This window comes from Odocoileus virginianus, chromosome 15 (assembly GCF_023699985.2).
Source record: "Odocoileus virginianus isolate 20LAN1187 ecotype Illinois chromosome 15, Ovbor_1.2, whole genome shotgun sequence".
Classification (NCBI taxonomy): domain Eukaryota; kingdom Metazoa; phylum Chordata; class Mammalia; order Artiodactyla; family Cervidae; genus Odocoileus; species Odocoileus virginianus.
The window spans coordinates 24,420,991-24,448,233 of record NC_069688.1 but is presented as its reverse complement, the minus strand read 5'-3'; the positions used below and the strand labels follow the sequence as shown (position 1 = coordinate 24,448,233).

The 27,243-nt window shown below is 38.7% G+C and overlaps 1 protein-coding gene across 2 annotated transcripts; it reads left to right on the top strand.

The window, feature by feature from the left end:
• The first annotated feature begins 5,938 nt into the window (after nt 1-5,938).
• Nucleotides 5,939-24,474, top strand: ELOC (elongin C). 2 transcript variants are annotated; one of them, XM_020901993.2, is made up of 4 exons: nt 5,939-6,029; nt 15,958-16,011; nt 18,053-18,196; nt 24,239-24,474. In XM_020901993.2, exons 2-4 carry the CDS (start codon nt 16,008-16,010, stop codon nt 24,427-24,429), a joined length of 339 nt encoding a protein of 112 aa, XP_020757652.1. In that variant the 5' UTR covers nt 5,939-6,029; nt 15,958-16,007; the 3' UTR covers nt 24,430-24,474. The 2 variants fall into 2 exon arrangements, with proteins under 2 accessions (XP_020757652.1, XP_020757651.1); XM_020901992.2 differs by lacking the exon at nt 5,939-6,029 and adding an exon at nt 6,114-6,202.
• The last annotated feature ends 2,769 nt before the right edge of the window (nt 24,475-27,243 follow it).

Genomic DNA, 27,243 nt, shown 5'->3' with positions numbered 1-27,243 from the left:
TTTATGGAAAATGTTTCTAATCTATTGGCACAGAAAAATAATACATTACACGTTTGAACAAAAATGAATGGTAATTTGATCCACCCAATGAGTAGGTAGAAAATAAGTGGAATTCATTCATTGACTGTTGATACTTGTCAAATTTGTTTTCTGAAATCATTCTCATCCGTGTACTGGATAATTCATTATTAGTTAAAGAGGTACTGAGTGCCTTGCCTATTGCCAGGACTAACTCAGAAGCTGAGGCTATAAAGATAGTGAATAAAACTGGGAATCCACAGTGCTTATGTTGCAGGAAGTGGAATCCCTTCCAAGGCCAGAGAGAGGGCTCTTGGCTAACACTCAGATGAATTGCCCAAGGACACACATGAACTGAGTAAGCAAAAGATGACTGGGTAGGGGCATCTGGGTGGAGAGCTGTAGGGTAAGGAAACCCAGTAGAACCGCTCTGCCATGTGGCTCACAGTCTTGGGTTTTATGATGATAGGATAAGTTTCCAGGTTGTCTTTGGCCAGTCATTCTGACTCAGGGTCCTTCCTGGTGGCTTAGGCATAGCTCAAGGAAGATGGATACCAGGAAGAAGGACTCTGGGAAGTGGTCAGACACGTGGTGTCTCCTCCTGACTTTTCCCCAATGCTTCTGGTTGGTGGTGGCTTGTTAGTTCCACATTCCTTATCAGGACCTCATGTCATAAAACAGCTCACACAAACTATAGTACCTGGCCAGGGTGGGCAGTTTCAGCCAGTATGCTTCCACTAACACACAGTGAAGGAAACCCTAAAAAATAAGTTAAAATATAATGTTTTATTATAATTGAAACATACCCATTTATGAAATGTTACAGAAGCCCAAGACACAGAATGATTAATTTAGCCTGAGAATGGCCAGAGGTTCAGGTTCAGCTGAGTATTGAGGGATGAGCATCCATCTAGTTAATACACTCTTTTGTTTATTTCAGAACCATGTGTTTTACTCAAAATGTTATTTGCGTAGGAGAGGAACAAACTAATAGTCTGAAATAGTGCCACCTTCACAACTCCAAATCCTGTCTACCTTTTATCTAGAAAGATAAATTGGGCTCCAAAATCATTGCAGATGGTGATTGCAGCCATGAAATTAAAAGATGCTTACTCCTTGGAAGGAAAGTTATGGCCAACCTAGATATCATATTAAAAAGCAGTTACTTTGCCAATAAAGGTCCGTCTAGTCAAGGCTATGGTTTTTCCAGTGGTCATGTATGGATGTGAGAGTTGGACTGGGAAGAAAGCTGAGTGCTGAAAAATTGATGCTTTTGAACTGTGGTGTTGGAGAAGACGCTTGAGAGTTCGTTGAACTGCAAGGAGATCCAACCAGTCCATCCTAAAGGAGATCAGGCCTGGGTATTCATTGGAAGGACTGATGCTGAAGCTGAAACTCCAGTACTTTGGCCACCTCATGCAAAGAGTTGACTCATTGGAAAAGACCCTGATGCTGGGAGGGATTGGGGGCAGGAGGAGAAGGGGATGACAGAGGATGAGATGGCTGTATGGTATCACCGACTCGATGGACATAAGTTTGAGTAAACTCCAGGAGTTGGTGATGGACAGGGAGGCCTGGTGTGCTGCAATTCATGGGGTCGCAAAGAGTCGGACACAACTGAGTGACTGAACTGAACTGAACTGAGAAGGATAAAATAATACTCTTTATGGATAATTTCACTTTCTTTCTTGTTTATTTAGTTTATTGAAGTATAGTCAATTTACAGTGTTGTGCTAATTTGCTGTACAGCAAAGTGACTCCGTTATACACATATATACATTCTTTTTTCATATTCTTTTCCATTCTGGCTTATCCCAGGAGACTGGATATGGTTCCCTGTGCCATACAGTACAACTTTGCTATTTATTCATTCTAAATGTAGTAGTTTTGTCTGTGAGTGTGTTTCACAGGTATGTTTGTTGGTGCCATATTTTAGATTGCACATAAAAGTGATATCGTATGGTATTTGTCTTTCTGACTCACTTCACTTAGTATGATACTCTCTAGTTGTATCCATGATGCTGCAAATAGAATTATTTTTTCCTTTTTTATGAATGAGTAATATTCCCTTGTGGACATCCCAGGTGGCTCAGTGATAAAGAATGTGCCTGTAATGCAAGAGATGCGTTTTCCATCCCAGGGTTGGGAAGATCCCCTGGAGAAGGAAATGGCAACCCACTCCAGTATTCTTGACAGGTTATTTCCAGGGCTTGGCTATTGTAACTTCACTTTCTTTATCTTCTGCTTATCTTTTAACATCTCTTGACTCTCCTGGGGGTCCAGTGGTTAAGACTCTGTGCTTCCAATTCAAGGGCTGCCAGTTCCATCCCCACTTGGGAAACTAAGATTCCAGATCACCTGAGACAAAAAAAACCCTCTTGCTTTAGTGTAGTGCATATTACAAACAACATCAATTAGCCATTATTGTACTGATACGTTGGAGAAGGCAATGGCAGCCCACTCCAGTACTCTCGCCTGGAAAATCCCATGGGCGGAGGAGCCTGGTAGGCTGCAGTCCATGGGGTCGCTACAAGTCGGACACGACTGAGCGACATCACTTTCACTTTTCACTTTCATGCATTGGAGAAGGAAATGGCAACCCACTCCAGTGTTCTTGCCCGGAGAATCCCAGGGATGGAGGAGCCTGGTGGGCTGCTGTCTATGGGGTCGCCACGAGTCAGACACAACTGAAGCAACTTAGCAGCACCTGTACTGATACATATTTAAATTTGATGTTCACATAGTGTTTAATAGCTCTAAAAAGATAAACTGAGGCACACTAAAATTTCTGAGAGTTTATTTGAGCAAAACTTTATTCCAATCGTACAACACCAAACTTGAAACGGTCATGAGCACTCCACTGACAGGAGCTAGGGGCAAGGTTTTTATGGAGAAGGTGCACATTCAAAGCAAGGAAATTATTTGATTGTTATAGCTTATGCTGTTGCATTATTTGAGAAAAATCTCATTGGATGTTTGTGATTGGTTGTTCCTACCTTGAGGTATTCACAGGATTGAATCTGGGGTTGCTCATTAACCTACCAAGACATCAGAGTCATCTCAGTCTAATGCCTTTTTGTATGATTACTTCAACAATACATTGAGAGAATGTGAATTTTTATTTTCCATTAAGCTTAGTTTCTTCCTACAGAAACTGTAGGCAGATGGAAATACTCTTTGGTCAACTCAGAGTTTCTAAATAGCTGAAATGAGATCACATTCTGAAAATTTTGTGCTATAGAGTTACATGAAATTATTATTCATGGTTAAAGATTTCCCAATTCTAGTAGTTTAGAGATATTTTTAAAATATATACTACTTGAGTGGGATTTTAGAATAATACTAAGGCTGTTTTCAAAATAATCCTTGATTTCCCCATTCATACCGTCTGAGAGGGTTTTAAAATGGAGGCTTATGGAAAAATTGAAAATGGGTATCCCTTGTAGACTGTATGGCCACCATTATTTTTTTTCGGCCACCATTCTTATATGTAGTTTTTGTTTTTTAGCTGTCTTTCCTTCCCATCCACCACACCCTTCCCCCTCCTTTAACTTAAGCTTAAGGACAGAATGATGTGATGGAAAAAAGGAAAGAGAATTTTTGGTAAACCCAGTATTTGATAAGAACCCTAAATACTTTTTTATACTGGGTTGGAAGTTAAACCAGGAGAGTCTTTTAGGAAAAGAATCTGTCAACAGATTATCAAGAACTTTTAAAATGTTCATATTCTAAAGAAATAGAAACATGGTCAAAGATTTCTGCAGATCCTGAATACAGTATTACATAAAGTGACTTGAAAATAAGGTCAATGTCCAACATTAAGGAAATACTTAAGTAACTGATGGTACATTTAGACAGTGTAATTCTATAGACATTAAAAATGATGTTGTGGAGATTTTGGTCACAAAAGTGTGGGCTACTGAGGTTTGTTAACTAGGAAAATAAATAGTATAAAGAACCATATAAATACAGTATAATCTATGTAAAGTATATTAAAACACCAAATGTATCTGCAATTTCTATATTTTTATAACCATGTATAATACATGTACTATATGTAAATAATAAATTATTATTTACATAATAAATAACATCCTAAGTAAATTTTGCATTTTTAAAAAACAATCCATGACTAGATTTTAGCCCTAAATCTGGCATTAGTTAGCCTCAGCATCCTCATCTGAAAAATTCTATCATTCTCTAGGCAACTAACATAGTGATCCTTTTAGAAAGTGATAAGGCATTAAGGAAAGGGACGTTTTAAGGGGTGAAAACAACACTCCTGAAGTAAAGGAGGAAAAGTTCAGTCGAAAATGAGCCCACAGACTCCTCATCCCATTGTCTCTCCTCCTTACCAAACTCTATTCTGAGCTAATATAACCAAAAAACCTTAATCATTTTTGCTAAGGCTTGGAAAAATTAACCCCCAACAGTCTGGCTGGTATTGCTTTTGCAACACTTTTTAACCTGCCAAATCAACTAAAAGTGTCTTTCAGGCAAAAGTCACTAATTAGGTCAACAAACTCTGGGTGCCTGTGTTTTCCTTTTGTGGACATCATTACACAACAGTCCTAGTTGAGCAACTTGCAATGGTGAGAGTCTTGGCCCTACATTCCTTTCATGCCTCAGTCCAGTAAACAGAGGGTGAACTTTATTTAGCTGTTTCACTCTTCCTGGAAGGGTGCCTAAATTTCACCACAGGAAAGCAAGTAAAGGCGGCTCTGACTTATGATAGTTCAGTTTATAATTTCTTGACTTTATGATGGTGCAAAAGCTGTAAGACTCAGAAGAAACCATACACAATTTGGAATCTTAATCTTTTCCTGAGCTATATGCAGTATGAAAGATGCAGTATAATACTCTCTCCTCGGTTTTGAAGCTTCTAATCACTTACCCAATCAGGAGGGTAAACCACCTATACACTTACATTCTGTTTTTCACATTCAGTACAGTAATCAATAAACTACCTGAGATAATCAACACTCTGTTGTAAAATAAGCTTTGTATTTGATGATCTCTGCCCAACTGCCGGCTGATACAAGTATTCTGAGCACAGTCTATTAGGTAAGCTAGGCTAAATTGTGTTGAATAGGTTAGGTCTAACCAGTGCATTTTAGACTGGTATTTTCAATTTCCCATGAGTTTTCAGGATTGAACCCTATCTTAAGTGGAGGTAAGATCTGTAAAAAGGATAAGCAGATGGGAGGAGTGGGGAGATAGTGCGCCGAGGAGGCAGTGGGACAAGACAGCAGAGGAAGGAGGGGCAGAGGGGGCGTGCAGTGACAAAGATGGTGTCAGAATTGAGTACTCGTGGCCGTAGTTTTTGTGTATGATTTCAGAATCCAAATGAGCAACCGGATGGCTGGGAGGGAGACAGGAGATGGGGTGAAGGCCTCCGAGTGGGGGTGGGGGGCGTGGCTGTTTTCAGTAAACACCGAAAAGTACCGGGAAGAGAGGAAATGAGGCCAGCGATTTCACGAGCTGCCGAGATGCTCTTCAATAAGCTCTGGACCTTCTCACAAATGACAGAAACTGCTTCATAAAGAGCACGATCTTGTTAGCATAGAAACTGCACCCCCACTTTCCGACGTTTCTTCTGCGGACGTCTGCCACCTCTAGGCTTACCCGCAAAGGAGGGGCAGGGACAACCTCCAAAATTACCAGACTCTTTTAAAGACTCGGCGTGAGAAACTACAAGTTCCAGGTTGCAGCGCTGACTCCGCCAAATACGTCAGTACCCACCAGAGAAACTACAAATACCAGGATGCAATGCTGCCTCGGACCCCCGACCCCCTCCACTCCCAGCAACGCTTCAAGGATGAGGTCCCTTCGGAAATCAGATTAAGGTCGGCGCTGCATGCTGGGAATCAGAAGACCCAAAATAGGATTGGCTGAGACTTTTCCCGGCACCGCCGTCCTCTCAGGCTGGCCCGTGGGAGAAGGGAGGGGGCGCTGCGCACTTCCTGTAGACGCCGGCAAGCAGCGGCCTCGGCGCGTCTCCGCCTCACCAGGTACTAATCTCCCGCGCGTAGAAGGCATCTGTGACCCAGCGGAAGTGATTCCTCTTGCTGCCCCGGAACCCACGGCGGCAGGCAGCTGGGGGTGGGGGGGCGGCCCTGGTGTAGGGGCTGTGGCGGTGCGCGGGGACCCGGTGCGGTGGCTGCGGTTGCTGCGGAGCTGGCGAGTGAGTCTCGGGCTGGGGTGGGAACGGAGCTCTGGGCCCGCGTCGGGGACGGGGAGGCTCGTACTGGGTGCTCTCGCCATCCCACTTCCCACCCCTTCCCATTTGGGCGGGGAAGGAACGGAAGCTTAACCTTCCCCTGCCGCTTCGGCTCCTGGTTTGGGGGAGGGGAGAGGAGGGCGGCGGGACCTTCCCTGGCGCCGCTCGGTGGGCTTGGAAAAGGGAAGAAGGAGGGGCGGCGGCTGGCGAGACTGGGCCTCTTCGGGGTTGAGCGCGAGGAGGGTGGAGTTAGGAGCATGGCAGCCCTGTCGCTTTTCCTTTTTTGCTTTCTCCGGGTGCACTCAGGCTCGTCCATTCCTTGGAGTCAGTCCCGTCACAGAAGAGGGCCCTCGCTCTTTGCTGTAGCGGGTCACCGAGAACTTTACCTTCGGGGCAACTTGTTGGGTGATCTCTGCCCGACTTGGTTTGGGTCTGTCGAGCATCTGCCGCCCTGTCTTATCTGATGGAGGCAGGTAGTGTCAAGTACGGTGGCCATTAAGTTTCTCCTGTGGACCTCTTTAGTATAGTTTATGGAGTTCGAGTTATCAGTGCGAGCATTTCTACTCTACGTCGCCTTCAGTATAGAAAACAACCGAAATCCTTTAGAGTTTTAAAACCTTATTTTCAAACTGCCAAATTTGCTTTTTGATCTCCAGATAGTTTTCCTGTTTTGTTTAGTGGACTAAAATGAAACATCTCCGATCTCGTTTACATTGTAATTGTGGTATAATTCATGATGTTGAAACATCACTGTTCACATGTGAATTCATTCATTTCGGAGATACAATGGCAAAGAGAACTATGGCCCCTGTCGTCTGGATATTAAGTGCTTATTGCCAGTGATGATTTTGGCCTCATAATTTTTAAATGAGTGTCCTTTTTCCTTAAGTATGAGATCGACCTAATAACCAATAACTACCATTCCAAAGTATATATATAAATTTATTTCAAATGGAAGATGCTAGTTTCTTTGCATTGTGGTAATTCTGTAATATGATTAAGCAATACTTTGTAGTCAGAAGTTAGAGTCAGTTCTATATATCAAGTAATAAAGTAATATTTGTATCTTATAAATGCTTTTTTGGATTTTTTTTGTAGATTTTTCAGTATTAGGAAATAATCTGAAAAGTCTTTGTATTTACATTGATATGTGTTAATGCATTTTAGGTAATCCTCCTAAATGTTTACTGTTCCATTATTAAATAAGATCAGAAAAATCTCATCAGTAATTTCAAACTTCGGTGATTAAGAAAACTATAGTGCCATTCACTCAAATATTTATTGAGCATCTTCATCTTCTATATGTTAGGCACTATATATGAGGCCTGCCCTCTTGGAGCTTGAGGAAAGAGAGACTGTACATTAAGTAAGCAAATAGAGTTTCAGATGGCGATAAGTGTAAAGAGAATATAACTAGATTTAGAGTTAGATTTAGTTAGGGTGTCTAGGGTGGGAGTGTGTAATTTTGAAAGATACGTGCTCAAGGAAGACCCACTTCTCTGAAGACTTACATGTTTTGCCTGGAGACCAAAATAAGGAAGATCTGAAGGAAGAGTTTTTGAGAGAGCAGTAACTGCAAATGCATAGACCTCAAGAGAAATGAACTTGACCCATTACAATACTTAGAAGGTCAGTGTGGCTGGAGCATAAGGAAGAGTGATGGGAGATGAGAGCAGAATGGTTAGCAAGCAGTAAATCAAATGGAACTTTTTTGCTCTGTTTGTAATGAGAAGCCATTAGAGGATTTTGTGTAGGGGAATGCTTTCGATGACTAACTGCTGAGTAGCAAACTGAGTTGGAGGAAACTGGAGAAACTAGCTCCTGAGGCGACTTGTAGTAGTTCGGTTGAGCTGTGGTAGCATGAACTAGAGATGTAGACTTGGAAGTGAGAAGCAGTCTGATTTGGAGTATAATTTGAAGATGGAACCAAATGGGTCTTACCCTAACCCCAGGACAAAAAATCCGGAAGAATCGCCTTGCTTTGCCCAAACATCTGGGTGAATAGTAGCACCATCTCCTGGAATGAGGAAGACAGGGGCAGGGGCACTGGTTTCTAAGCAATAAAGCAGGAGTTCTGTATAGAGTGTACTGAATTTGATAATTTTAAACAGCTTAGAATGTGTGCAGTAGTAGGCAATAGGATACCCCCTACTGTTGCTCAGAGCAGAAGTCAGGCTCGGGAGATGATCTTGGAGTCATGTTTTACAGGTGGTACTTAAAAATATGGACCAGAGGACATCAAGAATATTGATGGAGAAGAGGACAGATGACTGGGAAGGGAGCATTCTGGTCAGAGGAGCAGTGATGGGAACAGAAAGGCCAGGAGGGTGTGGCCTCTGTAATGCTAATGGAAGAAGAGATGGTGGAATCAACTATAAAAGGGAAAGATGAGGATTAAAAATTGACCTAGTGACCAAGTAATTGAAATTTGACAAGAGCACTTTGATTGGACTAGTAGTCTAAAAAGATTGATTATTGTGGGTTATGGAGAAGTGGGTGGTCCTGATGATGTTACAGCATTTGATGTGTTGATGGGAATAGGGGCAGAGCAAAGTGTTTGGATCACTGTGGTAGGAAGTGATGATTTTTATGCAGCTTTTGAAACAGGAAAATGGACAAAGTATATGGTATATAGGTATGCAGGTAGGATGAAGGTGGAAAAGAAAAGGCATTTGAAGTGATTTGTTCTGTTTTCTTGGTGAAATAAGTGAAGTTGTTAGGATAGGGAGGAGAGGAGTATGGGAGGTTTAAGAGAAGCTGTAAATTTTCTGAGTAGGAAAGCCAGTTAACTAGTTAGTTAGGGGGATCACTGTGATACCAAGTCCCTGTTTAAAGTGTGTGGCCATAAATTTTAAATTAGAGACCAGTCAAAATGGTTGTGAGTTTTCTTCAGCCAGTTCAGCTTTTTATTTGAGGCTTGAGCTGGGTAGAGAGTTGGACTGGCCAGGATTGGGATTTTGGGTGGGTTAGCTACATCAGAGGAGGAGCAGGGGGTTCAGGAGTATAGAGACTGTGACGTGTGTATGGTGCCAGCCCTCATGTTAACAGTGGAGTGAAGCCTGCTCTGGGGTTGCTTTGTATTTGTTTTTTATTCTTAGTGCATCATTGAAAGGTTTTGCATAGAATGTATAATTGTTGTGTCCTGCCAACAGGACCCCATGGACTGTAGCCCACTAGGCTCCTCTATCCATGGAATTTCCCAGGCAAGAATACTGGAGTGGGTTGCCATTTCCTTCTGCAGGGGATCTTCCCAACCCAAGGATCGAACCGGTGTTTCCAGCACTGGCAGACTGATTCTCTACCACTAAGCCACCAGGGGAGTCCTTTTGCTCTTACTTTTTAGACTGAGACAAAGGAGTTTGGAGATCATTGCCTGAGAGGGAGATAAGGTTGGTTACAGTGTGTGGCAGAGAGCCTCAGTGGAACACACAGCACTCTGGAGCTCTTGAGTTCTGTGCTGCGTGGGAGCTACTCTGCTTAATAAAGATGAGAAATTGGGAATTATGGGCATCTGTAGAGGGAGGGTGAATTTCAGATGGGTTCAGTCATAAAATGGTAGAGCTGGAAGGGACTTCAGACACAGTTTAGTCCGGTTTCCTCATTTGGGAGATGAAGAAACAGAAGTCTTATTACTTAAACCTATCTGAGTCTCAAGATAGAGAAAAAAATTTTTTTAATGTTTCAGCTGTGTTGCATGGCCTGTGGGATCTTAGTTCCTTGACCAGGGATTGAAGCCATGTCTTCTGCATTGGAAGCTCAGAGTCTTAACCACTGGACCACCAGGGAAGTCCCAGAATGAGAATTTTATAGCATCCTGAGACATAAATTCAGCAACACAATAAGCACATTTTAGGCAAAATATTCTAATCTCTTTTTATAAACTAGAATTGCGTAACTTCTGTCAATTTGTATTAATGGCCAAAGCCTCTCTAATTGCCTCTTCAAATAGTCCTAAACATTAATTTTTGGTTAATGTAATTTACTTCATTTTCCAAATTAATCATATTCTTACATATTATTATTAAGAACAAATTATCAGGCTGACTGACCATTGTTTCCTTCATAAGCAGCTTAGTTCCACATACTTGTTTCTTTTTAAAATATCAGTTTTAAATCATAGTTTTCTAGTTAAATAACTAGAAATAACTAGTACTTTCAGACATGTATTTCAATGCTCTTTTTTAAAAAAAATTGAAGTGTCATTGACCTACAATAATACATTAGTTTCAGATGTACAGCGTGTGCTGTGCTTAGTCGCTTAGTTGTGTCCAACTCTTTTGTGACCCTATGGACTGTAGCCAACCAGGCTCCTCTGTCCATGGGGATTCTCCAGGCAAGAATACTGGAGTGGGTTGCCATGCCCTTCTCCAGGGGATCTTCCCTACCTTGGGATCAAACCCAGGTCTCCCACATTGCAGGCGGATTCTTTACTGTCTGAGCCACCGGGGATGATTCAGTATTTCTAAACATTACAAAATGATCACCACGATGATAAGTCTAGTGCCGTCTGTTACTACACAAGGATGCTAAAATATTTGACTGTATTCCCCATGCTTTATGTTTTATCCACATGTTTCATGACTCCTAACTGGAAGTTTGTTACCTCCTTTTTTTTTTTTTTTTTTTTTTTTCGAATTGAAGGATAATTGCTTTCAGAATTTTGTTGGTTTCTGCCACATATCAACATGAATCAGCCATAGGTATATGTATGTCCCCTCCCATGTTTTATACCTCTTAATCTCCATTGTCTGACTCATTCCTCCACCCTATTCCCATGTGGCAACCCCTGGTTTGTTCTGTGACTCTGGTTCTGTTTTGTTACATTTGCTCATTCATTTTGGTGTTTAGATTCCACATGTAAGTGAGATCATACAGTTTTTGTCTTTCAGTCTCTGACTTACTGACTTATTTTACTTAGCATGATACCCATGTTGCCGCAGATGGCAAGATCTCATTCTTCTTATGACTGAGTAATGCTCTATTGTATGAGTAATCTTGTATTGTGTATGTCCCATCTTTATCCATTCATCCGTTGATAGGCACTTAGATTGCTTCCATATCTTGACTATTGTAAATAATGCTAAAATGAATGCAGGGGTGCATTCTTTTTTTTGAATTAGCATTTTTGTTGACTTTAGAAAAATTGTGGAGAAGTGGAATGCTGGATCTATGGTAGTGCTATTTTTAATTTTTTGAGGAACTTCCATGCTGTTTTCCGTGGTGGCTGCATCAATTTACAGTCCTACCAATGCTGGGTAAGGGTTCCCTTTTCTCCACATCCTTGCCAGTGCTTGTTATTTATTAATTGTCAAAAATGATGATAGCCATTCTGACAGGTCTCAAGTGGTATCTTATTACAGTTTCTATTTGCATTTCCCTGGTGATTTTTGATGTTGAGCATCTTTTCATGTATTGGTTGGCTATCTGTGTGTCATCTTTGGGAAAATGTCTATTCTGGTCCTCTTCCCATTTTTCAGTTGGGTTGGTTGGGGGGTTTTGATTTTGAGTTTATGAATTCTTTAAATATTAGATTGGCCAAAAAGTTCATTCTAGTTTTTCCTTAAGATGTTAACGAACTTTTTTTGTTTTTGTTCAGTCACTCAGTTGTGTCCTACTCTTTTTGACCTCATGGACTGCAGCACATCAGGCTTCCCTGTCCTTCACTATCTCCCAGAGTTTGCTCAAACTCATGTCCATTGAGTTGATAATGCCATCCAACCGTTTCATCCTCTGTCACCATCTTTCCTTCTGCCCCAGCCTTTTCCAGCATCAGGGTCTTTTCCAGTGAGTTGACTCTTCACGTCAGGTGACCCAAGTATTGGAGCTTCGACTTTGGCCAACCCCATATTTTGGGCATTAACCCCTTATCAGACATACTGTTTTCACACTTCTCCCATTCAATAGGTGGCCTTTTAATTATGTTAGCAGTTTCATTTGGTTTGCACAAGCTTTTTCTTTAGTTTGATGTAGTTCCATTTGTTTACTTTTGCTTTGTTTTCCTTGCCTGAGGAGACATATCCCAAAGAATACTGCTAAGACCAGTGTCAAGGAATGTACTGCCTATGTTTTCTTCTAGGAGCTTTATGATTTCAGGTCTTATGTTTAAGTATTTAATACACTTTTGAGTTTATTTTTGTATATGGTGTGAGAAAGTTCAGTTTTGTTTCTTTTGCATATAAGCTGCCCGGTTTTCCCAACACCATTTGTTGAAGAGGCTGTCTTTTTCTCACTGAATATTTTTCCTGCTTTTATCATAGATGAATTGATCATGTAACTGTGGTCTCATTTCTGGGCTCTCTGTTCTGCCATTAGTCTATGAGACTGTTTTTACATACTGTTGGGATTACTGTAGTTTGTAGTATGGAGAAGGAAATGCAGCCCTCTCCAGGATTCTTGCCTGAGAAAGCCCATGGACAGAGAAGCCTGATGGGCGCCAGTCCATAGGGTCACAAAGAGTCAGACACGACTGAGCAGCTGACCCTAGCGTAGCATGCCTTCTGCATCTTACGTGTAAGACTCCGTTCGTCACCGAGCGACTGGACAGCAGCGCAGCAGCTTGTAGTGTGATTTCGAAGCAGGGAACATGTTCCCTCTGACTCTCTTCTTTCTCAGAATTGTTTTGGCTATTCAGGGTCATTTTTTTAATATATTTTCCTGCAGAAAACATGAGTTTAATCAGTGAGAAATCATTTATTTTTCATAAATGGCATAAAGCTATACCTATCATTCTTTTCTGCTTTATCAGCGGTTTATCTTGGTGGTATTTCCATGTTATTATATACATATATTTTAACTTAATCCTTTTCACTGCCCCAGAATGTTTCATAAGTTTATACTGTTTTTGTTTCATATTACCCATTTCCCCTCCCATTCAAATCTTGGATCTTAGCAAGTTTTAATGTTTTAGTTTTCATGTGGCCATTGGAACCAAACATTTTTATAGGGGTCTGTGAGCTATTTGTATTTTCTTCTTCTGATATGTGTTTCTAGAGTTCAGTGGATTTTTTTTTTTTTAAACATTTGGTTCTTTAATCACCATTGTATTCTTGTGAGTAATGAGTCAGACATCTACCGAGCTGTAGATTTGCAGCTGTTGCGCTCATCTGCTTTGCTAATCCAAGCAAGTCAGCTGAAAAACTGTTAGAACTAGTAAGAGAGTTCTGTGAAGATGATGGAATACAAGATCAACTTACCGAATTTAAAAAGTTTTCTTTAAAACACCAGCAATAGCCTTTCAGAAAGTATAGCATAAAACAGATCTCATTCATAATGGGAACTGTAAAGTACTAAAAGTAGACCTAACAAGAAATGTGTGATCACAGAATGGGGACTTGCCCAACTCTTTAGCAAAAGCATGTTGTGTGATTAAAACTAGGGATATTGGTCAGGTAATAAACAAGATTGATGGAACAGAATACAATCTAGAAATCCACGTAATATAGTGTATGATAGTAATATAGTGTATGATAAAGGTAACATTTCAAATAAGGGATGGGCAGTTAAAAGATCTTTTTGGTGTTCAATGACACTAGGCTGAAAACTGACTTCAGTATAGGCCTTAGGCTCACCAGGATTTCTGTTTTCTACCTAAACATTAAAAAAAAAAAAAGTTAAGAGTAATTTTATATATGACACTTTAAAAGCACAATGACATCAAGCCTTTGTTCATGTCTTCTGCCTAGAACTATTCTCAACCCACTGTTCAACCACTTCCTTTTACCTACCTAATTCCTATTTCGAGAACTCGCTCAGTTAAGGAGTAAATGTTCACACTGAGCTTTTGTAACTCCAAACTTAGATTTATATATATATATATATTTTTATCTGTGGGTTAAGTCCAAATTTAATCATTTCAGTTATTTTAACTTCTTAAGTATCAGAGTCTATCTACTCTTGTTGATGTTGATTTACTCTTTGTTACTAATGGGGAGCTCCCTTCCCCACTCAACCTTTAACCCTTGTATAAATTATGGAATTTATTTACTATATTAAGAAGTCCATAGAAAAACTGTTGCTACTCAGAGGGCTTCTAAGGTGTGACTTTTCATGGTTGCTTAGCTACTGCTAGTTAAATAAACATCCTAAAGGTTTTCCTCTGGAGATTTTTTAAAGAAAAGAAGTTCTTGAAATTCTACCTTTTCTAGCACCTTTTCCTTTTGTGTGTGTGTGTTTTAGGATGAGTACAAAGCAGTATGAACAGAAGAAACTAATAATGACTGAAAAATTTGTTTAATTGCTTACTGTTATTACCATAAAATGACATAGTACTGGTTTTTAGTTTTAAATAACTATCCAAGGATTTATATTGGCACCTCTCAATAGTAGTCGAAAAGAAGTTTTAACAGGAGCCAGAATTTATTACCGTGGCTTTATGGAATAATGGAAGGGAATGTGGGCTCTAAAGCAAACCTATCTAGGTTTAAATTCTCATGTTGCCACTTAAGCTATGGAAGCCTTGAGCGAGTAGAGCAGCCTCTTAGTGTTTCCTAGTCTCTGCAACGGTAGTGACAGCTTCCCTGTGGAAGTATTGTTTTAAAATAAGATAATGCATGCAAGGCATTTAATGCAGTGTTTATACTCATTAGACCCTCGACTTGGTACTAATTATATTGCCTGCTTTAGACATGGCCGTTTAAATGTCTCCCTCCGTTCTTGGAGAGTGTTCTGGATTGACATTAAATTTTTGCTCCTACTCTCACTCCCTGGAGCGAATCATTCAGCCTCGCTGTACATCAGTGGTATTATTTTTTAAGGTGAGGGATTACATAGGTTTAGGGCTTTCCTGTGGCTCAGATGATAAAGAATCTGCTTGTAATGCAGGAGCCCCAGGTTCGATCCCTGGATTGGGAAGATACCCTGGAGAAGGGAATGGCTATTCACTCCAGTATTCTTGCCGGGAGAATTCCATGGAGAGAGTAACCTGGAAGGCTACAGTCTGTGGGGTTGCTAAGAGTCAGACACAACTGAACAACTAACACTTTAACTCAACATAGGTTTATTGGTCAGGAATTTCTTAGAGAACAGGGTAATTAGGATATGCTGTTTTCCTGGTAATGACATAAAAATAATGTTGGGAGAAATAAAATCCTCCTTTGAAGAAATGCTGTTAAAATACAAATTGCTGAAAATGTGAGCTCTTTTCTTTTAGCAATCATTTCTTTTGTAAAATTTAAGATTTCTCAAAAATTAATTTTTAACTCCTTCATTGTTAAATCTCAGAACTTTGGTAGCCTCTGTGCAGAATAGAGGGAACAGTAACCTGTATTATAGATGTGCACACTTACCTAAGAAGAGGGCAGGCCTTTTTTTCTCATGAAAGTCACATCCTTGGGTTGATCATGTCATTCATTTAGCAAATACTTGCTTTAGTGTTTACCAGTGTCTAGCAGATATAATATAAAAAGATGATTAAAGCCAAGAGTCTCTTTCAAGTTCAGTTCAGCTCCTAATGAACAACATATGTATTTTTAAACTGTTGTCAGAATAGTTACCTTAAAAAGGTAGAAGATAAATCTGTATTTAGAATTCCCTGTCCTGCAGGTGATCTTCTCTCAGATATTCAGAAACTTGATACTCTTCCCTATTGTGGTGACTGGGAAACTTACCTATCTGAGAGACGGAGTCCTTGCACTTGTAACACTAAAGGATGTATTAAATAATAATGGGTGAAAACATGTTACTCTGGCATTGATCTCAATATAGCATTGTTATATTTTCAGGAAACTACTAAAGTTCCTGTGGACGCAAAGTAGAATTTCGTAAGAACATAATGGGTAAGTTATATGAAAGTAATTTTGTCATTCAGTTAGTTGAAGCTTTCTTCTCAAAGGTAGACCTTCAGAGTCGGTGAATGCAAGTAAGAAAATAGAGTGGATTGAAAATTAGTTGTTTATATCAACAGCTATGTTTACTATATGTTTCTGAAAGGCAGATCAGTAACATTATTGTGCCAGATTTAATTTGTGATTGCTAGTGAGTAATTGTTACTTAAGAAATTAGAAACTCTCCTAACAGACATTGAAAATGGTTTCATTTCCCAAAAAAAACCCCAAAACCACTAAATGTATAAATTTAAGTAATTGATAATTATTTTTATTTTTGTTCTCAGAGGTTGGCAAAAACTTAAAAATCTGTATGCTTGAATAGTCTATGATTTAGAAGTTACTTGCATTTTTGAGTCCCCCAGCTTTTTACTATGAAAAATTGTAAGAATAATACACTGTGGCCTTTACCAATTAATGTTTGCCATATTTGCTTTTCCTGTGTGTGTATGTTTATATACCCACATATACATACAAAAACACACATAAGCCTTTTTGCCTGTATTTATTTGTTTGTATATGTAATACTCAAGGAGTCTTCCAGGTGGTTCACTGGTAAAGAATCTGCCTGCTGATGCAGGAGCTGCAGGAGTCTGGTTCGATTCCTAGGTTGGGAAGATCCTCTGGAATAAGAAATGACAACCCTCTGTAGTATCCTTGCCTGGAGAATTTCATGGACAGAGGAGCCTAGCAGGCTGCAGTCAGTGGGGTCACAGAGTTGGCCACAGCTGAGCATGCAGCATGTAAAACTCCATACTGAACACTTAAGCATGCATCTCCCTGATTCAGCCCATATTCAAAATTTCAGTTTCTTCAATAGTGTTCTTCACAGTGGGTTTATTCTTTTTAAATCGAGGGTCCAGTCAAGGATTACTTCCTGTATTTATTTATATCTTTGCCTCCTTTAAATAGTTTCTTACTTTAGAGATTGGGTGAGGAGTGAAGTCTTTCTGGCACATTTAAATTTAGGTTTGCCTGAATGGTTCCTCCTGATTAGATTCAGATTAAACAATTTTGGCAATGGTAGAACATGAGTGATTTTGATATTTATTAATCTCAGCTTTAGGAATTTGTATTAACAGATGAATGAGTGAATGTATGTTTGTAATTAAACAGGGCTTCAGCTTCTGTACTTCTCACTAAGGCTTCCTGAGTTTTTAGAATGAGCTTTAAGATGTTTTCTTTCAAATATTGGTAATCATAAAAATTTAAATTCTGTCAATACAAACATGTAAAGTTATATATGTGAGAAAAGATTATAAACAGATGTATAAAAATACATACTCCCTCAAAAAGTTACATTGCACAAACTCCTCTGGCTAAAACCAGCATGGAGGCAGTGGAGGTAACTGCTAGCTACTTCACCTGTGCTTTGAATTTTTAAAGATGATACTTGTCTATATTCATTACTTCAGTATTCATGCAGTAATTTAAACTGAGCAGTAAAACATTTTGATCATTTTTTATGCATCAAGAGTAAAATGCTGAATAAAGAAAGCCCTAATTTTGAGAATATGGGCTTGTCAGAAGTTGCACTCATACGGCATACAAACATCTATTCCAAAACACAGTATACATTTTATTTTTAAAATGAGAATTTCAAGTAACAGATTTAAAGTTTTACTATTTGAATGTTTTCTTTTAGTCTTAAATTCAAATGTGCTGCTATGTTCACGAATTGTTACTATTCCCTTGAACATACTGGTACATTTTCATCTAAAGTAAACATCCTTGGGAGTTCCTTGGTGGTCCAGTGGTTAGGACTCAGCACTTTTCGCTGCCATGGCCCAGGTTCAATCCGTGGTCGGGGAACTGAGATCCCACAAACTGTGAGGCTAGAATATTAAGAGACTAGTTAGACAAGAAGTTAAAAACTTTAAAATCTTGGGAAACAATCCAGGTCTGAGTTAATTCAAATACTAACTTTGGTAAACCTGTTTGTTTTTAATCCATTTTGTGAGTCAGAAATCATTTTACCTCTTCCTTACTTTAGATGGAGAAGAGAAAACCTATGGTGGCTGTGAGGGCCCTGATGCCATGTATGTCAAGTTGATATCTTCAGATGGTCATGAATTTATTGTAAAGAGAGAACATGCGCTAACATCGGGAACAATAAAAGCCATGTTGAGTGGCCCAGGTAGGTACATTTCTTTATTTCCTCTTAATATATTGTATCTTCACTTTCAATGTGTGATGAATGTGATTTAAGTTGAATTAAATAACTCATAACATTAAAAGAGAGACAGTAACTGTTCTAACATTAATTATTGCATGATTTTGTTGCATTCCCTGGTGGCTCAGGTGGTAAAGCATCTGCCTGCATTGCAGAAGACCCGGGTTCAATCCTTGGGTGGGGAAGATCCCCTGGAGAAAGGAATGGCAGCCCACCCCAGTATTCTTGCCTAGAGAATTCCATGGACAGAGGAGTCTGGCGGGCTACCGTCCATGGGGTCGCAGAAAGTCGGGCATGACTGAGCAGCTAACACTTTTCACTGTGTTGCATTGGGGAAAAAATGGCATCTGCTATTTCCTGCTTTCAGTTATTTACTGCAGTTTTATTAAGACCAAACTGATTATTTTGTAACAGGAAGGATCATTTCCCTCTGTTAGTTTCCTTAGCGAGTTCACCACAGAAGGACTGTGATTGGTGATTTGTGCTCCTGGTTACATGTGAAACACGTGAAGTTTATGTAAGTTACTGCCTCCCAGATACCTATTCTTACTTTTACCTCAAGAAAGTTTTTCTTGAGGATTGGAATTTCTGGAGCATACAGTGATTCTATGCTTAACTGTTTGCACTGTGGCTGAACCATTTTACATTCCAACCAGCAGTGTATGAGGGTTCCAGTTTCTCCACATCCTCTCTGACATTGGTTATTTTCTATTTTTCTGATTCTAGCCATCTTAGTGAGTGTGAAATGGTATCTCTTTGCATTGTCCTTTGGATTAGCAATTCCCTAATGACTAACAATGTTAAACATACCTTTATGTGCTTTTTGGTCATTTGTATATCTTCTTTTGAGAAACATGTGTTCAATTCTGTTGCCCATTTTTTTAATTGACTTGTGTTTCTGAGTTGTTAAAGAGTTCTGTATAAATTCTGGGTGACTTCCCTGGTAGCTTAGCTGGTAAAGAATCTGCCTGCAATGCAGGAGACCCCGCTTCAATTCCTGAGTCAGGAAGATCCCCTGGAGAAGGGATAGGCTACTCACTCCAGGATTCTTGGGCTTCCCTGGTGGCTCAGCTGGTAAAGAATCCACCTGCAATGTGGGAGACCTGGGTTCAGTCCCTGGGCTGGGAAGATCCCCTGGAGGAGGGCGTGGCAACCCACTCCAGCATTTTTGGCTGGAGAAGCCCCATGGACAGAGGAGCCTGGCAGGCTCCAGTCCATGGGATCGCAAAGAGTCGGACACAACTGAGCGACTAAACACAGCACATAAATTCTGGACACTAGAGCCTTACCAGATACATGATTTGCAAATATGTTCTGTATTCTGTAGGCTGTGTTTTTTCTTGATAGTATCTTTTTTTGAGAGGGTTGCTGCATTGGATCTTCATTGCAGCAGATAGAATCTTCGTTGTGTCATGTGAGATCTTTTGCTGTAGCACAGACTCTAGTTGTGGCATGTGGACTTAGTAGACTCAGTAGTTGTAGCGCTTGGGCTTCATTGCTCCACAGGCATGTGGGATCTTAGTTCCCCACTCAGGGAACGAACGCTCGTCCCCTGCATTGCAAGGCAGATTCTTTTTTTTTTTTTCTTTTCAAACTTTAAACATTTGTATTGGAGTACAGCCAATTAACGAACAATGTTGTGATCATTTCAGGTGAACAGCGAAGGAACTCAGCCACACGTTTCCATGTATACATTCTCCCCCAAACTTCCTTCTCATCCAGGTTGACAAGGCAGAATCTTACCCACTGGACCACCAGGACAGTCCTTTGATAGTGTCTTTTGATGTACTAAACCTTTTTTATTTTGATGAAATCCAATTTATTTTCTCTCTTGTTTGTGATTTATGAGTCCTTTCTAAAAATCCATTGCCAAATTCAGTGTCATGAAGATTTACCCTTATGTTTTCTTATGAGTTCTGTGGTTTAAGCTCTAACATTTAGGTCCTTGATATTAAGTTAATTTTTTATATAGTGTGAATCAACTTCATTCTTTTGCATGTGGACATCCCAGTACTATTGAAGAGATCATACTTTACTCCCTTGAATGGTCTTGGCCTCCTTGTTGATATCAGTTGGCCATAAGTGTGTAGGTTTATTTCTGGACTCTCAGTTCTTCCTGTTGGTATATGTATCTATCCTTATACCGGTATAGCACTGTGTTGATTTCTGCAGCTTTGTAGTAAGTTTTGAAATTAGGAAGTGTTAGGCCTCTAACTTATTCTTTTTCAAAATTGTTTGGCTATTTGGGATCCTTTGCAGTCCCTTTTTTATATTTTTTTACTATGGAAATTTTAAAACATAACCCAGATATGGAGAAAATAGCATAACATACCTTCCTGTACCCATCAACCAGCTTCGGTAGTTACAAGTATTTTGAAACCAATCTCGTTTCATCTTTCTGACTTTAAGAGTATTTCAAGCAAACTTCTGACATAATGCCATTTCATTTGCAGAAATCTATGATTCTTCCCCTGCAAACTCTTTTTTTTCTTTCCTGGACCATCAGTTTTGGGTTTTTTCCCCATTTATTTTTATTAGTTGGAGGCTAATTACTTTGCAATATTGTAGTGGTTTTTGCCTTATTGACATGGATAGACCATCAGTTTTACTAGAGACAAGGTTATTTGTATACTGTCGACATCCAGATTAGACTTAAGTCATGTTTCATCTTGAAAACTCATAATTAGAACTCTGGAGGCTTGATTAAAATTCAGTTCATCTCTCTAACAAGAGTACTTTATAGTTGGAACTCTTATATTCCTGTTGTATCGTGTCTTTTAGCAATGCCAAGACTGGTTAGTGGGTTCCAGAGTTATCAAGCTGATTGGCCCATGAGCAGTTCCCCAGTCAGTCTTTCATATCATAGTTTTAGCATTCACTGGAGCTATTACTGAAATTTACTTCTTTCAGAATTATAAAACAGGATTTTCTAATTCTTTTGTTTCTTCTGCATTTATTACTTAGAATTCTCCAATAAAGAACTGTTTGGTTACCCTGAAATACAATCTGTATAGGGGAAAAAAAAAGGATAAACACTTGATATTTTTTTTTCCCTTCTAGTTTTTCAGAGCAGCAAATTGGTTCTCCAGCATCTTCCAATAGTAAAGAATGTTTGTTTGCATGTATACATATATATTGGATATTTTTCAGTCCTGTGCAGTCATTTTTACTGATGTTCAGATTGCTCCATTTGCTCCATTTTTACGCCAGAGGAGGCACGTCACGTTGGCTTCTGCGTCCTTGTGACACGGCTATATTAGTCTTGGATATGTACTGCTTTCTGTAATAACAAAAGTTCTCAAAATGAACAAAATGTTCATTTTGTACACTGTTTCTCAATCCTGAAAACAACTTTTTCTAAAAGCCCTGGTTTTTTTGTTTTTGGTTGGCTGGGGTTTTTTAGTGGAAAGTGGTACTTAGAGACCCCTCTCTGGGTGCTAGCAGTACTCGTTGCTCCTGAGTTGAATTCCTTTTAGACTTTTCTTATAGACAGAACTAGGTTATACTTGAGGGGGGAAATTCAGGAATGCCAACAAAATCTTAGTTAAAAATTAAGATTAGAGCATTTTGGCTTCTTTTGTAGGCCTGATCTCCTTTAACATAAAACCAACTTTCATGTAAACATTAGTTTACGTGAAAAGGAATGTATACTGATACATGCACCTTCAGAACATTATGCTGAGTGAAAGAAGCCAGACATGAAAAATCAAATGTTGTATATTTCCATTTGTATAAAATATCCAGAATAGATGATTTCATAGAGACGGAAAGTAAATTGGTGTTTTCCAGAGACTGGGGTGTGGGGGGAGGTGGGAAATAATTGCTTAAAGAGTGTGTGCATGTGTGCTCACTTGTTCAGTCGTGTCCTACTCTTTGTGACCCCATAGATCATAGTCCATCAGGCTTCTCTGTCCATGGGATTTTTCAGGCAAGAACACTGGAGGGGGTTACCATTCCTACACCAGGGGATCTTCCCAACCCAGGGATTGAACCTGGGTCTCCCACACTGGCTGGAGAATTGACTGCACCTGGGAAGCTCTGCTTAAAGGGTACAAGGTTTTATCTGGGATGACAAAAATGTTTTGGAACCAGATAAGAGTGGAGGGCTGCTCAGCACTGTGAATGTACACTGAATTACACCTCTTAGATGGGGACTTTAATGTTATGTGCATTTCACCTCAAAAAAGCACTGTTTCTCTAGTGTCAAAGGCTTAACAACTGCCTGTTGGTACTATTTCATGCATATGTTCAAGCAAGAGAATTGTAGTTATTGGCAAACAAAAGCTGACTTCATTGCTATGAATTATTTGTTGACTCCTTCTCTCCTTTTTTCTCATCCCAGCCTACCCCTAACCAACAGACATTAATAGAAAACTTAAAATACTCTTTTCTCAGAAAGTACATTTTTCTGTCTTTTTTTATTCAGTGCACAGTGCTAATGCTAGACGATCAAGAAAATATTTTAACCTAATAGTAAAGGCTAAATTATCTTAAGTTTGTATAGCTAAAGAAATGTTGAGAGATCACTAAGAACAGTTTATGAACTGTTATTAAAGGGAAATATAATGGCTTATGAGATCTGATTAACATGATCATGTTTTAAAAACTAAAGAGGGAAACAGTGAATTTACTTCCTTGAAAAGATTTTTTTAAATTAGTGTTTCACTTATTGTTTATATTTACATGGCAACATAGCACAGAGCTCCTGATTATTGTAAATACTCGATTCCCTAGACTAGTGGTCCCCAACCTTTTTGGCACCAGGGACCAGTTTTGTGAAAGGCAATTTTTCCACAGACTTGGGGGCTGGGGTAGGGGAGTAGTTTGGGGATGATTTGTGCATTATATTTAATGTGCTCTTTATTTCTATTATTATTGCCTCAACTCCCCCTGAGATCCTCAGGCATCAGGTCCTGGAGGTTGAGGGCTCTAGACCTAGACTGGATCTTCCATGTTTCTGCTCAGAAATCAGAGCTAGCTACTTCATTTGATGCAAGTTGGGTTTATCCTTTTTGCATTATATTAGTCTGCCATAACAAAATACCAGTGATTGGATGATTTAAACAGAAATTTAGTTTCTCACAGTAGTTAGTCACATCCCAAAGGATGGGAATAAAGATTTGGCAGGGTTGGTTTCTTCTGGGGCCTCCTTCCTTGCCTTGTAGACAACTGTCTTCTCCCTGTCTTCACATTGTTGTCTAACCTCTGTGTGTCTGCAACCTAACCTCCTGTTCTGATAAGTGAAAGTTGCTCAATCGTGTCCGACTCTTTGCAACCCCGTGGACTGTAGCTTGCCATGCTTCTCTGTCCATGGAATTCTCCAGGCAAGAATACTGGATTGGGTAGCCATTCCCTTCTCCAGGGGATCTTCCCAACCCAGGGATTGAACCCAGGTCTCCCGAATTGCAGGTGGATTCTTTGGGCAATAAGTATATATTTAACTTTATAAGATAGTGTCAGACTGTTTTCTGAAGTGATTGTACTGTTTCACATTCTATCTGGCAATGTCTGTAGAGTTTAAATTTCTTGCCATAGTTTATTTTGGGGAATTTTAATTTACTTTATCTCTTTATTCATATGTGTGCATGTGCATGCTCAGTCATCTCTTGACTCTGCAGCCCCACAGACTGTAGCCTGCTAGACTGCCCTGTGCATAGCATTTTCCGGGCAAGAATACTGGAGTGGGTTGCCATTGCTTACTCCATTCTCCAAATGACTCGAAGTTACTTGGTTTGTTTTATTGGATTAGTACTTTAGTGATAAAGTTATGAATTTTCAAAGAGCCAAAATTCTCTTTGCAGATGAACGAGGTGGAAGTCTAAAATCAAAACATGACATCAAAAATTCTGATAAGGATACCAGTCAAGTTGGTCCAGGACCTTAATTGCTTGTCTCCAAATATAGTCCCATTTGGGAATATTAGGAGTTAGCAGTTTTGGAGGAACATAAGAATTTGGAGGAAAACACAGTTCATCCCATATATCACAAATTCCTTTTCTTTTCCAGGTCAGTTTGCTGAGAATGAAACTAATGAAGTCAATTTTAGAGAGATCCCTTCACATGTGCTATCGAAAGTATGCATGTATTTTACCTACAAGGTTCGCTACACTAACAGCTCCACGGAGATTCCTGAATTCCCAATTGCACCTGAAATTGCACTGGAACTGCTGATGGCTGCGAACTTCCTAGATTGTTAAATAAAATAAATTATAATAAACTGTTAACTCTTTTTCAGTATTTAATACCTGTAGTTCAGTTAGTACTTTTTTCATATATAGCATGTTGCCTGTGTGCAGTTGAACTTTAAAGTTCATTGCAAAGCAGATTATCTTCTGTTCTTTTGCATAGCAATCAGAGTTGAAGTTTGTTTGCTACATCAACAAATTAAGGACATTTTCACAAATTGAGAAATAAACAAATATACCAGTTCGTAGGTGGTTTTGCCTTATCCTTTGGATGTGATTTTTTAAAATAAGAGAAATGATGATACAATAAATGCTGAAATTTAGGCATAAATTGAACACGTTCTACAGGTAAATAATGGGGCTACGTATTTTTATGTTCTTAGTGTTTTTTTTAAAAAAACCTATTCTGATCTTATAGCTATCATTAGCATTACTAGAGTTATGCAATTGCATATAATTGCATTATAAACATGTTTATAACTTAGCCAAAATATTGATTTTTATAACTGTCAAAGACATGAGAGTTGAAATTTCTTATGTGTCTTTTGATAAACTGCAGTATTGTTTTAAGTATATCTTGTCTTTTTGTTTATTGCTACAATTTAAGAACTTTATTTAAAATCAGTTTTGGAAGATATACTAGATACAGCTTTTGGAGCAGGGACTTTTTGAACTATAGCCGCATGGTCAACAAGTAAATTACACGTGCGTTTGGTTTCATGTACATTGTGCATTTTGGCCAGTCCAAAGCACTGTACTTTCACTGACTCTAAAGTTTCCTTTGCGTATTCATTCCCACATAGTCCCTTGTAGGTAGACTTCTCATTATGCTTTAAAAGACTCATGAACTTCATCTAGATCCTGAGAACAAGACTTCTCTGAACTATTTTAGTCTTCCTCCATTCAGCTGAAATGTTATAAAATACCAAAACCTGAAGAGATGCAGTGCAGATCTTATATTGCACTTTGATATAGTTTATCATCTTCTGTTAACACATTTCCCAGTAGACAGGATGTTGTAATCTGGGTCTTCTGCTGAAGTCAGACTTACAATAGAAGCCTTTCAGCTTCTATACCAAGACAAAAAAAGTTTTTTATGAACTATAAGAATGTCTCTGCTTAGTCATGGGAAAAGAAGCACTAGAGTTGGATTTACTATATAGTCTTTATCCTAGTAGTAAAACAGCTGTTACTACAGGGTCTATAAATTTAAATCTTCAGCTTACTTCTTTGAGACTGGTTTAATATGGACCAGTTTTTCTGGAACCTGCAAAGACCATAAACAACCAAGATCTATAAAAGTAATTTTTCCACTTAGAAGACCTCACATTGTACTTTCCAGCTTATTGAAAGCAATTAAATATAAATGTTAATTGCATACATTTTAGTAACTTCTTAAGACATAACTGGTACTTTTTTTTTTTCAAGAGAGTAAGACATACTGGTACATATTTTAGTATAGAAGATTATCAAGTACAAGAATTATATTCTGCTACTTGGTGACAAATAATGCCAATTATAAACCTAAGTGGTGATCTTAAAGGTCAAGGTAATAGCTAGAATAAAGTTTAACTTTGACCCATTTTAGTAGGTTACTTTGTATGTTAGATCCAGAAGTAACCTCAAGTTTAAAATATTGAAACAACTGAAAGATTAGGAAAACTGTATCTTGTGGCAAATGATACTTGCATGTTAATAAAGACTATTTGAAAGGTTTGATGAACACTTGGTGTTTGATCTTTTTAGCCTTAATTTTCTGTTTTTCTGCGGATGTATGAAACTATTGGCTTCAGTACATCTGTCAGATGACAATAGTAGGAATTTTTATTTGGTTAAATTTAACAGATGATTTTATATAGTATTGAAACCTTAATGGTTTCCTGACACTTGGTAATTAGTTTACTTTTCGAATTATGTGCAAATCTCCCTGATATTTTTTTCTGCACAGAGAATAGCACCACAAAATCCTTTTGTTTTATTCAGTTAGTATTTCATTTTGTATTATCTAGATTATTTATGATTTTTAGATTGCTTCTCTTTCTTACAATTATTGTTGGCAGATAACAGTCTCCTTTTGAAGACCTGTTAATATTGAGAGATACAGTTTACTATAAGCGGTAAATTTAGCTCATTTTAAAATAGAAATACATTTAGAGACATCTTGCTATGTATGGAGCTGTCATCTTAGCTCTGAATCATTTTGCTAAATTTATTTATTATTATTCTTCCAAAATAGTACAGATATTCTGAGAAATACTGTAAAATTGCTGGTAGAGATTGAAGAGTGTTTAACCCTCATAATTCCTATCTATGTAGAGGAAAATTCATACAAATTAACAAAGCTGGGATATATTTAGACTTAGCAATGCTAAGTTGAGCCTCTATTTAGTTTTATCTAATTTTGGTAAAACATAAGATCTGGAAATCAACAGATACCATCAATTTTATATATAGTGTTTTATTTGCAATTTTTAATCTGGTTTAATTCCAGGCTAGTCATATTTGTGCTAAGATTTTGTATTCCTATTAGATTAAATTCTTAAGTATTATACCCAGTGGTCTGTTGGTTTAAACAAATTATTAGTCTAAAAGATTCTGATACATTATAGCACCAAACTAAGAGTTAAAAAGTCTAATGTCTTGTGCTAATAAGCCATGTGATCTTGAGCAAGTGACTGGGTCTTAATTTCACATCTAGGAAATTAGGAGACCACGCATCAATAGGGTGATGTTGGCCACATTTTTTAATGAACAAACAAGGTCATGTTTGTCGATATTGCTTAAATCTAAAATTGTAACATTACAGATGATCGTAAGAATTATGAA

Coding starts and splice junctions, on each gene's coding strand:
- ELOC (XM_020901993.2), top strand. Junction 18,197..24,238: donor AGCCATGTTGAGTGGCCCAG/GTAGGTACATTT, acceptor TTTCTTTTCCAG/GTCAGTTTGCTGAGAATGAA.